The following is a 12,355-nucleotide window of genomic DNA, read 5'->3' as shown; positions in this document are numbered from 1 at the left end:
TTCAAAACCTTAACTTTTGGAAGATGCACTTTCAGCAAATGAGAGGGATTTCTGATCATCTATCACCACGGCAAAATGCCATTCTTATTTAGTTCCATGGGCTACCAACTTCTTTGCAACCCTTGTGTGGCAGTTTCATATGCAAGGAATAAAGCAGATTAGGACATTAAAACAATCCATGGCAGCTTTTGAGTTAAAACAACTAAAGGAAACTGAATATCAGTCGGTTTCTCCATCACTGGAGGTTTGATTTTGACTTACCATAATAATACCAAGTATAAATCCTTGCTCCAAGGATTTCACCTTTTACCACTCCAAAATATGTTTCTTTTTCTAAACCAGTTCCAGCCTCAGAAGCTGCAGAACTACTAACTGGGCTGATTTCTTCTCCCCGTCTTTTTTATCCTATTTTTTAAGGCTAGCAGACAAATCATCCTCATCATTAACCGGGACTCCTGGATCTGGACTGCAAAATCCTGGACGATCATTAGATGGCAACAGAGAGGTTAACGTCTTGCTGCCCTCTAGAATTTAAAGGGAGTTTCGCAAGCCATAAATTCCATGAAATTCAATCAAGCACTGGATGAAATCTCATTTTCTGTGCAATTACTGAACTTAAACCCCCCCCCCCAGTATGTTTGGTGCTAAATGGATAAAAAAACAGCACCCACCTGGATTTCTGCCGATCCCAGATTGGAGAGCCACCCAAGGGAACCCCACAACACACGCGGCTCCAGCTAGAACGCGGGAGTTTTTTTCCCGGGTTCACCCTGTCTCTCCGCCAATCAACAAGAGGCAGTCCTCTGGGCTCTCATTGGTTAGCAGGGTTGTGACGTCAGCAGCCCTGTTCGCTCAAAGGAAGCCATCAAAACACACGCCGAGTTCTGTAACCAATCAAAAAGGAAGGAAGTTAGAGGGGCGGAGATCTGCGCCTGATTTCATCCAATCAGAGAAGATCTAAGTAAAAGGAAGAAAACAATACAGTAGATGGAAACAAAGGCTAGTATGCGGAGTATGTGGGGGAGGGGAGAAAAGATTTTAAAAGATTTTTTTTTCTGTATAAAACTGTAATCTGTTGCGGGCATGGCCTCAACACAAGCCTTTTAGTTCCACTTTTTATCATTTTTTCCCCTTTCCTATCAATCAGCGGGAGACCGTGAGTTCAAATCCTGCCTTAGCTTTGAAAGCCAGCTGGGTGGCTTTGGGCCAGTTGCTTTCATTCATTCAATCAATCAGAATAGAGCTAGAAGGGACCTTGGAGGTCTTCTAGTCCAACCCTCTGGCTCAAGCAGGAGACCCGGTCTACACCATTTCAGACAAGTTGTTTATCTTATCAGTTGTCTCATCCCAACTGGCTCAGGGTAGTTGTGGGGAAAATAGAAGGAGGAAACTGTTGGATATGTTCACCACCTTGACTTACGTATTTGTGAAAATAATAAAGGCAGGATAAATAACTTGTAGTGGCTATATCCATTCTGCCTGATGAGGAGATTATAGAAATACTTTTGGAAACTTTCAGTTTGCAAAGAAAAAAAGTTGCTTTTTATACATTCAAGTGGGGAGGAAAATAAAAAATTAGTTCACTTATTAATTTTTCTTCTATTGGAAGTTTAGTTCCCTATAAAACAATTTACAGCCTTCCCATACAGCTAGTCCATAGGAACCCTGCAGGCTGATTTGCCCTCTCTAGAGAAATGTTGATTTCAATAAAATAATTAAAGTTTCCTTTTCTTAATAAATAGTAACAGAGTGAGGGAAAGCTTCAGGAGTCAAAACAAAGGTGAAGTGGGATCCCCAACTAAGGTGCTTGCATTTTGAGGGGAGTGGAGAATATCAGATGTTAGTAAACTGATGCTGTGGGTTGGTAACCTCTGAAAAGCTTAGTATTGCATCCCCTGGTAGCAGGTCAGAGCCTGAGGGTTGCTAGGAGTGGTAGACCAGCAATATCGGGAGTGTGGTTGTTCTCAAGTCCTGAATAGTGGGTTGGGTGTGAATAACTCATTTTTTCCTTCTCTCTCCCAGAAAACTTTTTGTTATTGATCTCCTGCCTGTTTTAAACTCTGTAGTCCCGAGATAAGTTATATCAGGCAGATCTAACTCAGATTTCAGCACTGCAGTGTCAGACTCCTTAACTTGGATAGGAGATTTCCAGCATCCTCCTGGGTGAAACTGGAAAATATCCTAGAAAAAGGCCACGAGAGACTGCAACATTGCCCCAAAACCCCCCCTAATGTGGCCACAGAGTCATCAGATTGAGCTCAATTCGGAAACTTTATCTTTCACCAGAGGAAATTGGGAAGATTATGATCAGACTTACTTTGTCTGATGCCTTGATCCCCAGCCAAAATAGCCTGGCTGAGCTAACCAGCAAGCCAGATTGATACGATGGCTGAAATCTGGTTTGTGATCCCTTATTGTAGATTGGCTCTGAGCCTGTTGTCATGTTTTTAATAGCAACTGAGCATACCGGCTTATCTAGGCCAGTGTTTCTCAACCTTGGCAGTGTTAAGATGTGTGGACTTCAACTCCCAAAATTCCCCAGCCAGCATGTCCACACAGAGTGCAGAGAAGAGCAACAAAGATGATTAGGGGATCAAAGGCTAAAACATATGAAGAACGGTTGCAGGAATTGGATATGTCGGCTTTAATCTCCAAAGCACCTGAAGGTAGAAGCAATGGATGGAAACTAATCAAGGAGAGAAGCAACCTAGAACTAAGGAGAAATTTCCTGACAGTGAGAACAATTAATCAGTGGAACAACTTTCCTCCAGAAGTTGTGGATGCTCCAACACTGGAGGTTTTTAAGCAGAGATTGGACAACCATTTGTCTGAAATGGTATAGAGTTTTCTGCCTGAGCAGGCGTTTAGACTAGAAGACCTCCAAGGTCCCTTCCAACTCTGTTATTCTATTATCTTAAAAGTTGCCAAGGTTGAGAAACACTAATTTGGAAACTTAATTTTTGCATGTCACATTAGTCCCACAAGTACACTAATTTCTCCTTTACAGCAGAGTCAGTAAAAATGTGGGGAAAAGTGAGTTCTTTGTATTGCAGAGGACAATTCTGTGAGAATTGCTTTCCAGAAACAGTCGCTAAAGTTAGGGATTATTTGTTTGTACTTTGACTTCAGCTTCTATTATCAGATGCTGAGCCAACAGACCAGGTCCATAAAGAGGTTTTCATAAGGAATTCCAATCAATTTCTAAAGGATTTATCCCAGGTAAACAACTACTGTATTCGAGTCCAAACTGAAGAAGATACTTTGAATTAAGTTGAAAAGCTTTGGCTGTAGTACTATAAAAATTTTACACAATTAATTGGCCTATTGCAGCTTTTTTATTTTAGCTTATAGATTTTTAATTAAAAAGATATCAAGCCACAAAATATACTAATGATTATACAATATGAAAAGTCTACATACATAGTGATTAAAATAAAATAATAAAAGCAACAACAAAAAGTAATAAGATCCACACAGGACATATTTCTTTTGTTTTTATGGTTTTTTATTGTAAAATGTTTTTAGCATTTTAATTTTAATATTTTTTTTAATTGTAAGCTGACCAAAGTGATTGAGATGAGTGGCTATGGCGACTGAAAAATAAATATTCATATAATTGAATTTAATACTTAATCTTACTGTTAAATCTACAGCATATAAAAACATACCATTTCATCTTTTCATTTTTAGAATATAATAACATTTCAAAAATCAATAACAAACATGTCTCAAATCCATTCCTAAACATCAGGAAGCTGACTTTCTTTCCATCTTTGCAAGTTTATTTTCTTTGTAAGACCCAGGCTTGATAAAGCCATTGCTTTTCATAAGATGACGTCCCATCATTTAGAAATACAATTTAATGTCAATTAACATCTTTTGCTGTTATATTTCTTCTCAAAATTGTAAGGATAGTTAAAAAGAGGCGCTACAGGGTATCTTCTGATTTTTGAACCTGTTTGTACAATAATACTTGCAAAATTCAGCTGGACTTTTTTCCCCCAAGGAAATGTGCTAGGATTGCAAATTTATCTGGGTGTCATTGAAACCTGTGCTGATGTGCAACCAGTGTCCAATAATTGTTCCTTGACAGGGATGTTGCAAAGTTCTCCTATCCTTTTAGGAGAACTTAAAATCTTTATTCCCACAAAGGAACTTTGTCAACTGAGCCGCCTGTCGCGGGATCTCCAGCTGCTGTGGAAGAGATTTGTTTAAACAGCTAAGGTCCAAAGTGCCAAAAAGAATCATCAGGGTTCTAATCCCACCCCTCTCCTCGGAGCCTCCCACCTCCCAGGAATTCCAAAAATTTACTTAGTACAACTAGTTGGGCAAGAGAAAAGGCTACAGAGCGGACGATACCAGGAAGCCTAGACCAGACCTTCAGGTGAGCAGCTGCCCCCTCCCCCTTTTAATTTGCCACAAGTGGGATCTAGAGAGAAATAAAGAGCAGGGTTGATCAGTGTAAAATGAAGATCAAGAGGTAACCAAAAAGGACCACGGCACTGTTTTACATGATGTCCTTTTCCTTTCCCTGGCAATCAACCGGAAATACAGTAGTTTTCCTGAGATTTTATGTTTCTTTATTTGTTTGTGGGATGTTTCACTGGTTTAACGGGTTGCCTTGTTCCCCCGGGCTGTTTTAAGATTTGATCATGTCTGTCGAGGAGTGGCACTAAACTGGCAGAGATTGCAAATCTTCTCTTAGCTTATCCTTTAAGGGGGAAAATAGTAGAATCAAGTACCCATTTCTTTAGGAGGTAAATTTTATACATGTCTTTGTTGCCCTTTTTGAGGAAAAAACTTCCAAAAGGTACAATACTGTAACTTTTTTAAATTCATTGAATAGGTGAGGAATTACAGAATAAGCTTCCTAAGAATTTATTGGGAGGCTATAAGAATTATTTAAAGCCACAGTTTTGAGGAAAGCAAATAACAGAGTTCATGTGTGGTGCTAAACTCTTGTGGAAAATGAATGATTTGTTTAGCCACAGTTTCTTGAGTAATTATAATTGTTAATCTGTGTCTTTTTAACTTTTCCTGACACACCAACTTTATTGATTTGGGCTTCTCTCTGCAATGGGAATTACTGGGACTAACACATTCATTTTGGATGAAAAAGATCTGGTAACTTAGAATATTTCCGTAAAATTGATTTGAATCAGAAACGTTTGTGAGGGATTCTGGAGTGAGAGGATCAGTATCACTTGTGTAGATAGTCCGCAAATTATGACCACAATTGTGACTAAAACTTCTGTCACTACATGATGTGGTCATTAAATGAGTCGTGCCTGGTTTTACGGCCTTTTTTTGACATGGTTGTTAAGCAAATCATCATGGTCATTAAGGGACATGCAATTGTTAAATAAATTCTCTTTCCTCACTGACATCGCTTGTCAGAAGCCTCCGGAAGGTTGCAAATGGCAATCACGTGACTTCAGGACACTGCAACTGTTGTTAATCCATGCCAGTTCCCAACACCCCAATTCTGATGACATCACCTTGGGGACACTGCCATGGTTTTAAGTGCAGGGACTGGTTGTAAGTCACTATTTTCAGCCCCATTGTAAATTTGAGCAGTCACTAAATGAATGGTCACAAATCAATTAGAATAGAGGCGGAAGGATCCTTGGAGGTCTTCTAGTCCAACCCCTTGCTCAAACAGGAGACTCTAGTCCAGTGGTGGCGAACCTATGGCACGGGTGCCAGAGGCGGCACTCAGAGCCCTCTCTGTGGGCATGCGCGCCATCGCCCCAGTTCTAAGCCTTCAGCTGGGTTTTATAAAACCTTTTCACTTTAGGCCTCCGCCACCATGTGCAAAAAAAAAAAAGGTTCAATCAATCAGTCAATTTCAAGTTCTCATGGAAAAAAAAGATCTTGCAAAGTTGGAAGTGATTGATTGAACTTTTTAGTCCCACCCAGTCTGCCGTTACCACCACAGCCACATCCACCCAGTGGGCCACACCCACCAATTGGCCACACCCAGCCAATGGACCACACCCACCCAGCACCCAACGATGCATAAGTGGGTTTTGGGTTGCAGTTTGGGCACTCGGTCTCTAAAAGGTTTGCCATCACTGCTCTAGTCTATACCCTTTCAGACAGTCTCTTCTTAAAAACCTCCAGTGATGAAGCACCCATAACTTCTGATAGCAAACCATTCCACTAGTTAATTGTCCTCAATCTATCAGAATAGAGCTAGAAGGGATCTTGGAGGTCTTTTAGTCCAACCCCCTGTTCAAACAGGAGATCCTATACCCTTTCAGATAGGTGGCTGTCCAATTTTTTTCTTAAAAAGCCTCCAGTGGTGAAGCACGCACAACTTCTGAAGGCAAGCTGTTCCACTGGTTAATTGTTCTCACTGTTAAGAAGTTTTTCCTTAATTCCAGGTTGCTTCTCTCCTTGATTAGTTTCCATCCATTGTTTTGTGTCTTGCCTGTTGGTGCTTGGAAAATTGAACCCCCCTCCTCTTTATGGCAGCCCCTCAAATTCTGGAATACTGCTATCCTGTTCCCCCAGTACTCCTTTTCTCCAGACTAGCTATACCCAATTCCTGTTCTTCAGGTATTTTTGTCTCCAGGCCTTTAATCATCTTAGTTGCTCTTCTTTGCACCTGTATACGATAATAATACTCAGTTGCATTTTGAGCCAGACTCTTAAAAGTCACAGAGAGTTAACTGAGTGTTTAGTAGTTATCTCAAAATCTGAGCCTAGAAGTCAGAAGTGAGAATTTGTGTACCTGCTGGAGTTCTGAAACTGGGCCAGGCCATCCCTCTGGCTGCATCACGACATGCAATTTCCTAGTTTCTTTTCTGACCCCGTGTCCTTGAACTGTCCCACTTAATTTTAAAGATACTTTTCCCCATTTTTGGATGGGAAACACTTAAGAACCGTAGCAGGGATAACATATACACTCCTTACGCTGCACTCAGGCTCAGCCAGCATTAACCAACAACATTTGCTTAACAACAGTCATGGCAAAAAAAATAATGTAAAATGGGACACAACTCACTTAACAATGGCCTTGCTTAACGATGGGAATTCTGATCCTAATTGTAGTCACTGTGCCTGTACAGTTTGTCCTTGACTTATGACCACAATTGAACCAACATTTCTGTTGCTAAGTGAGATATTTGTTGAGTTTTGCCTCGTTTTGCGACCTTTCTATCTTGACACAGTTGTTACGCGAATCACTGCAGTTGTTAAAGTTAGTAACATAGTTGTTAAGTGAATCCAGCTTCCCTATTGTCAGAAGGGGACCCCATGACCCCGGGACATTGCAACTGTCATATACAGGGCTTTTTTTCAGCCGGAACGCGGCGGAACCGCGTTCCGGCACCTTTTTCCGGGCCGGCCGCACCGGAAATAGCCCCTCCCAAATTTTACTTGCATTCCTGTTCTCTAAAGGGGCGGTCCTAGGGTTTGATGAGGGCGTGGCCACGTTTGAGTTCCACCACCTTTTCTCTGAGAAAAAAAGCCCTGGTCATATATATGAGTCAGTTGCCAAGTGTCTGAATTTTGATCACCTGACCATGGGGGGATGCTGCAACGGTCATAAGTCACTTTGTTCAGTGCCGTTGTAACTTCAGTCATTAAATGAACTGTTGTAAGCCAAGGACTACCCGTATGGTCTGGTACAACTTTGCCAACATCCTTGTGGTTTCCTTTTAGTCGTCATGGCTTCCCACCCAAACCTCTCACACCTTCTCCCTGCCGCCCGACTGCGTCAGCTCGCCCGAGATTGGCTGCAAGAAGATGGTCCCAGCTTTGACTATGGTGGCTACGCCGTGGGCAACCATCAGGTGTGTGCTGTGCTCTTCTGTAAATCCCCCGGAGTCTTGGCTGGTTTCCCTTTCTTTGATGCCATCTTTGCCGAAGTCGGCTGCTCGGTGGAATGGCTCCAAACCGAAGGAACCTGGGTTGAACCTGTCACCCGAGTGGCTGAAGTCCACGGTCGTGCCAATGACCTCTTGCTGGGTGAGCGAGTGGCACTGAACTGTCTGGGGCGCTGCAGTGGTGTTGCCACATCAGCAGCAAAAGCTTGTCGGGCAGCACAGGAAGCTGGGTGGCATGGAGAGGTCGCCGGGACAAGGAAGACCACCCCGGGGTTCCGTCTCCCAGAAAAATATGCACTTCTGGTCGGGGGAGCCTCCTGTCACCGTTACGATCTGGGAAGCCTCATCATGTTGAAGGACAACCATATCTGGGCGTCTGGCAGTATTACCCAAGTGAGTACACAAAAGCAAAGGTATTCATATCATACAATGATTGTGATCAAGACTGCAATCTTCTGAATGATTGCTAAAGGGCAGCAGAGAATAAGGGTTTTCCATATCTCTCTGCTGCCCCCAGTGGTTGATCTGAGTGTTGCAGTCCAGCTTTGGAAGCTATACAAATCAGCCTTTAAAAGAAATGCCTAAATCCAATAATAGACTCAGTAAAAAAAAAAAAAAAGTAACCTTAACTTCTCTGCATTATTCAACAAATTGGTGTTGGTCTTAAAATTAGCACTGATTACAATCTTTAGATAATATTTAGTTTTGTACTACTGCGTGTGCTACATGATAATGTAGTGTCAACGGGACGTATGTCTCAATTTTGTTAACCATCACTTGTTATCTAGATTGAAAATTATATTGAGCTATAAACTATAGTTTACAAACAACAGTGGACAGATTCAGAATCATTTTAGCTTTTTTGACCTGGCAGGACCTTTTTGCTGTTACAACTGACTGTTTTTATATTTTATTAATAATTTAATTTAAATTGTTGCAGACTGACTGCACCTTTGGAAATAGAGAAAATCATTATTTTAATTTTTTTTTAAAAAATAATCTCCTTTTGTTGGCTGGGACTGTTTATAGCGGGATTTCCTTTCCGTGGCGACTTTAAGACATGTGGAATTCAACTCCCAGAATTCCCTAGCCAGATTTGATAGCTGGGGAATTCTGGGAATTGAAGTCCACACGTCTTAAAGTTGCCAAGGTTGGGAAACCTGGTTTGCAAAATTAGAAGCTGCATCCAAGCTTAAGCAGGCCTCATAGTGACCCTCAAAGAACCCAATATAGGAGACCACCTGTCTATAGCAGCGGCACCTAACCTTTTGGGCACCAGGGACCGGTTCCATGGAGAGAGGTTTTTCCTCAGATGAGAGGGGGTGTGGCTTCATGTGCTACCTGCATCCCATGGATGGGGCTTCGCTTTTTTGCACAGCCGGGTTTCTGCCATGCCACGGACCGATGCCCACCCCTGGACCGAGGTTTGGGGACCCCTGTTCTACAGGAGACCTTTTCATGGAGGATCCAGCCAAATGGCTGGCATTAGCATCCCTAAGGTTAGCTCAAGCTTCTGCAGGCATCAACATATAATCTGGACTGCTGCTGATATCACAATGTTTGCAATCCCACAGGCAGTTCACAATGCCCGACGGGTCGGTGGGTTTGCCCTGAAAATAGAAGTGGAGTGTGGCTCCTTAGAAGAAGCTCTCGAAGCATCAGGGTGTGGTGCTGATATTATCATGCTGGACAACTTTGCTCCTGAGGTATTTGGCTGAGAGAAGATGGGGCAGATCTAGAAACTAGAACTTATGACTGATTTTCTTTAAAAAAATAATAATAACAAAACAGATCTCGCAATCTTTGGTTTGGTTCTTTTGGATTGATTTTGGTCGAAATAGTGACATTTGGAAGCTAAAATATAGTTTCAAAGATCAAGAGGGCTGCTTTAAAAGCATCAGGCTCAAGACTGCATCTTCCTTCTGAAATCTCCCCCCCCCCCCCAAAAAAAAAAAAATAATTATAACCAGCTGCCATTTCCTGGAAACAGGAATTAGGTTGCTGCAGGGTTTGGTTTAATTGTATTATTTATTTAGAATATGTATGTGTCACTATACATGACAGTTGTTCTTTGAAGGGTTTTACATAGTGAAACATGGCATACAAACATGTTTACAGTAAAGCTGGTTACACTCACGATGTGGGCAAAGCTTTGATGTGGATATCTTCCACCCTTGAACAAAACATGATTGGTGAAGGTTCTGCTTCTGGAGAGATCTTCAGGACCTCAGATTACATGTGTATTAGTAGGAAGGTTGGAGGAGAGAGTGGTGAAGGAAAGAGAAGAGGAGAGGAAGAAGAGGGAAGTAGGGAAGAAAGAGAAGAAAGGGAGAAAGAAGGTAGAGAAGAAGGAGTGTGGATGCAGTGAAAGGGGAAATGGGCGAGCAACACCAAAAGTCATGTGTATGTATTTATTTCATTAAAAGTATCTTATATATAAGAATGTAAAAAGAATGTATGTTAACATCTGATAAATATCACGGTATATGTATAGGGGAGAGTTTGAAAAAATAAAAAAAAATATTATTTTTTTTTTAAAAAAAAAAAGATTACATGTGTATTAAAAAATAATAATCTTGTCTCACGTGGGACCATTCCCTCCCTTGGCTTGCTCTCAGTTTGGACCTCATATTCCATATATCCCAAACTCTGATAGGTATCGTCATCATCGTAAGACTGCAAAGGTCTCATCCTCTTGTTCATCTCTCTTATCTTCTCCTGCAGGACTTGCATCCTACAGCCAGCACCGTAAAGGCCTCATTCCCCCGTGTGACGATTGAAGCTAGTGGAGGAATCACCGAGCAGAATGTGATCCGCTTTGTGGGGCCCAATATTGATGTGATTTCCCTGGGTTGCCTCACCCAATCAGCCAAAGTGGTAGACTTCTCCCTCAAAATCAGCCGGGATCAGACTCCCAAGCCATCACTGCGCAATTTTGTTTTCTGAGGCGAGATGGGACAGCCAACCAACCAGTCCCATGAAAATCTTTGGGAGATGGGTAGTCGAACAGGTTTGAAGGGGTAACAGGGGCTAAGTTGCACCTGCTGCTTATTAACTGTGCTGATCTAGGATGATGGGAGTTGTACTCCAAAATTTCTGGAAGGGGAAATTTTTTGTACAGGGTTTGCTTGGCAAAACCTCCCTAGGGATTTTTTAAAAGGATTATTTCCTTTCACAGGATCATTGGAACAGAACCAGCATCAGGGTTGAAGGGAGGGCAACTAGGTTTGCTGTCGTAACTTCTTCAGCATATGTGATTTTTGACAGCAATAAAATGTACGCCATTCCCTTTCCACTTTCTCTGAATCTGTGCCTTGCATGCCTGCTGCAATCAATTTCGCTAAGCTGGCCAAATAAATCTTTTTTTAAAAAAAATTAGTTGCTCCATTGTCATTTGTCAAAGTTGTTGTGGCCAGCAACATCAGCACTGCTCGTCTTCCACCCCACATTTGTCATGCATCTTTACATATGTCCAATCTCTTGAGTTGCCCAACCCAAATTGTGGTACTCTCGATTTTCATCACATCTCACCTCTTAGTCTATTGCATTCCTCAGCACTATTAACACTTTCCAGAGCAAATCACAACCAGGCTAACTGAAGGCTTCCTGGGATTTTCTTTCCAGACAGAATGAATTTGAGCTCACTTTAGAAAGCCTCAAATCTAATTCTCTGAAAAATCCCTCCAGTGGCTTTCTCCTCCTTGAATTTGCGGCAACCTTTGTGAAGCCAAGATCAATAAATCATCTTGCTCTGCTACTTAAAAACCCTCATTTTGCCAGTTTATGAGCATTATAAGCATGGGGAGAAAACTTCCTATCACTTACCTTTGCTTTAATTCCCCCTAATAAGAATAATATGTAAAGTTAGAATAGAGCTACCAACAATCCAGATGCCACTTGTGACCATCCTCACCCTTTTCTGCACGTTTGGCTAATTTTTGCAGCACCGATCCAGTAGCCTGAGCTAGAATTATTCTGCATCAGACTCCTTATAAAATAGGATCCTCAGTTAATTCAAAAGCCTGTAAAATGAACCATGTTTCCTCTCATTACCTCACCCCACTCCACCTGTCACAAACAGCTGATTGAGAAGGAAAGGAAGAGCCAGAGCGGAGAAGCAATTTCCATTTTTGTTCACCCCTCTGCACTGTTGGCTTTGATTTTAAACATCACCAACAATTACCTTCCCCCTCTTGGTAGATTATCTCCAGGGGAGGGAAAATCCACAATACTTTTTTTTTAAAAAAAAGACCTCTGGGTGAAAAGGCATGAATGGATTTAGTGAACTAACAGTTATGTAAACATGAAACTCAGCACGTAGGGCAATCAGTCATTAGTATAAGAGCAACAGACAATATACTTTAAGTATTATTGAAGCATAATATCCTTCACCAAGGATGAGGCTGGGAAAACATATTAAAATAAATGTGTAAGTGAAGCAATATTAGGCCTGCTACCTGAGTTTAAAAATTTTGCATGATTAATTAGGTTATTTTAATCAAATAATTCTTTAAATTGAATTA

The 12,355-nt window shown here is 41.5% G+C and overlaps 1 protein-coding gene across 1 annotated transcript; it reads left to right on the top strand.

The window, feature by feature from the left end:
- Positions 1-7,673: 7,673 nt before the first annotated feature.
- On the top strand, positions 7,674-10,882 carry LOC107282743 (nicotinate-nucleotide pyrophosphorylase [carboxylating]-like). Its single transcript, XM_015810561.1, has 3 exons — positions 7,674-8,225; positions 9,407-9,538; positions 10,557-10,882. The coding sequence occupies exons 1-3, from the start codon at positions 7,674-7,676 to the stop codon at positions 10,776-10,778; spliced, it is 906 nt and encodes a 301-aa protein (XP_015666047.1). The 3' UTR covers positions 10,779-10,882.
- Positions 10,883-12,355: the final 1,473 nt, after the last annotated feature.

This window comes from Protobothrops mucrosquamatus, unplaced genomic scaffold (assembly GCF_001527695.2).
Source record: "Protobothrops mucrosquamatus isolate PMUCROS unplaced genomic scaffold, P.Mucros_1.0 scaffold11, whole genome shotgun sequence".
In the NCBI taxonomy this organism is placed as follows: Eukaryota; Metazoa; Chordata; class Lepidosauria; order Squamata; family Viperidae; genus Protobothrops; species Protobothrops mucrosquamatus.
The sequence above is the reverse complement of the archived record's forward strand: the minus strand, read 5'-3'. Positions and strand labels throughout refer to the sequence as shown.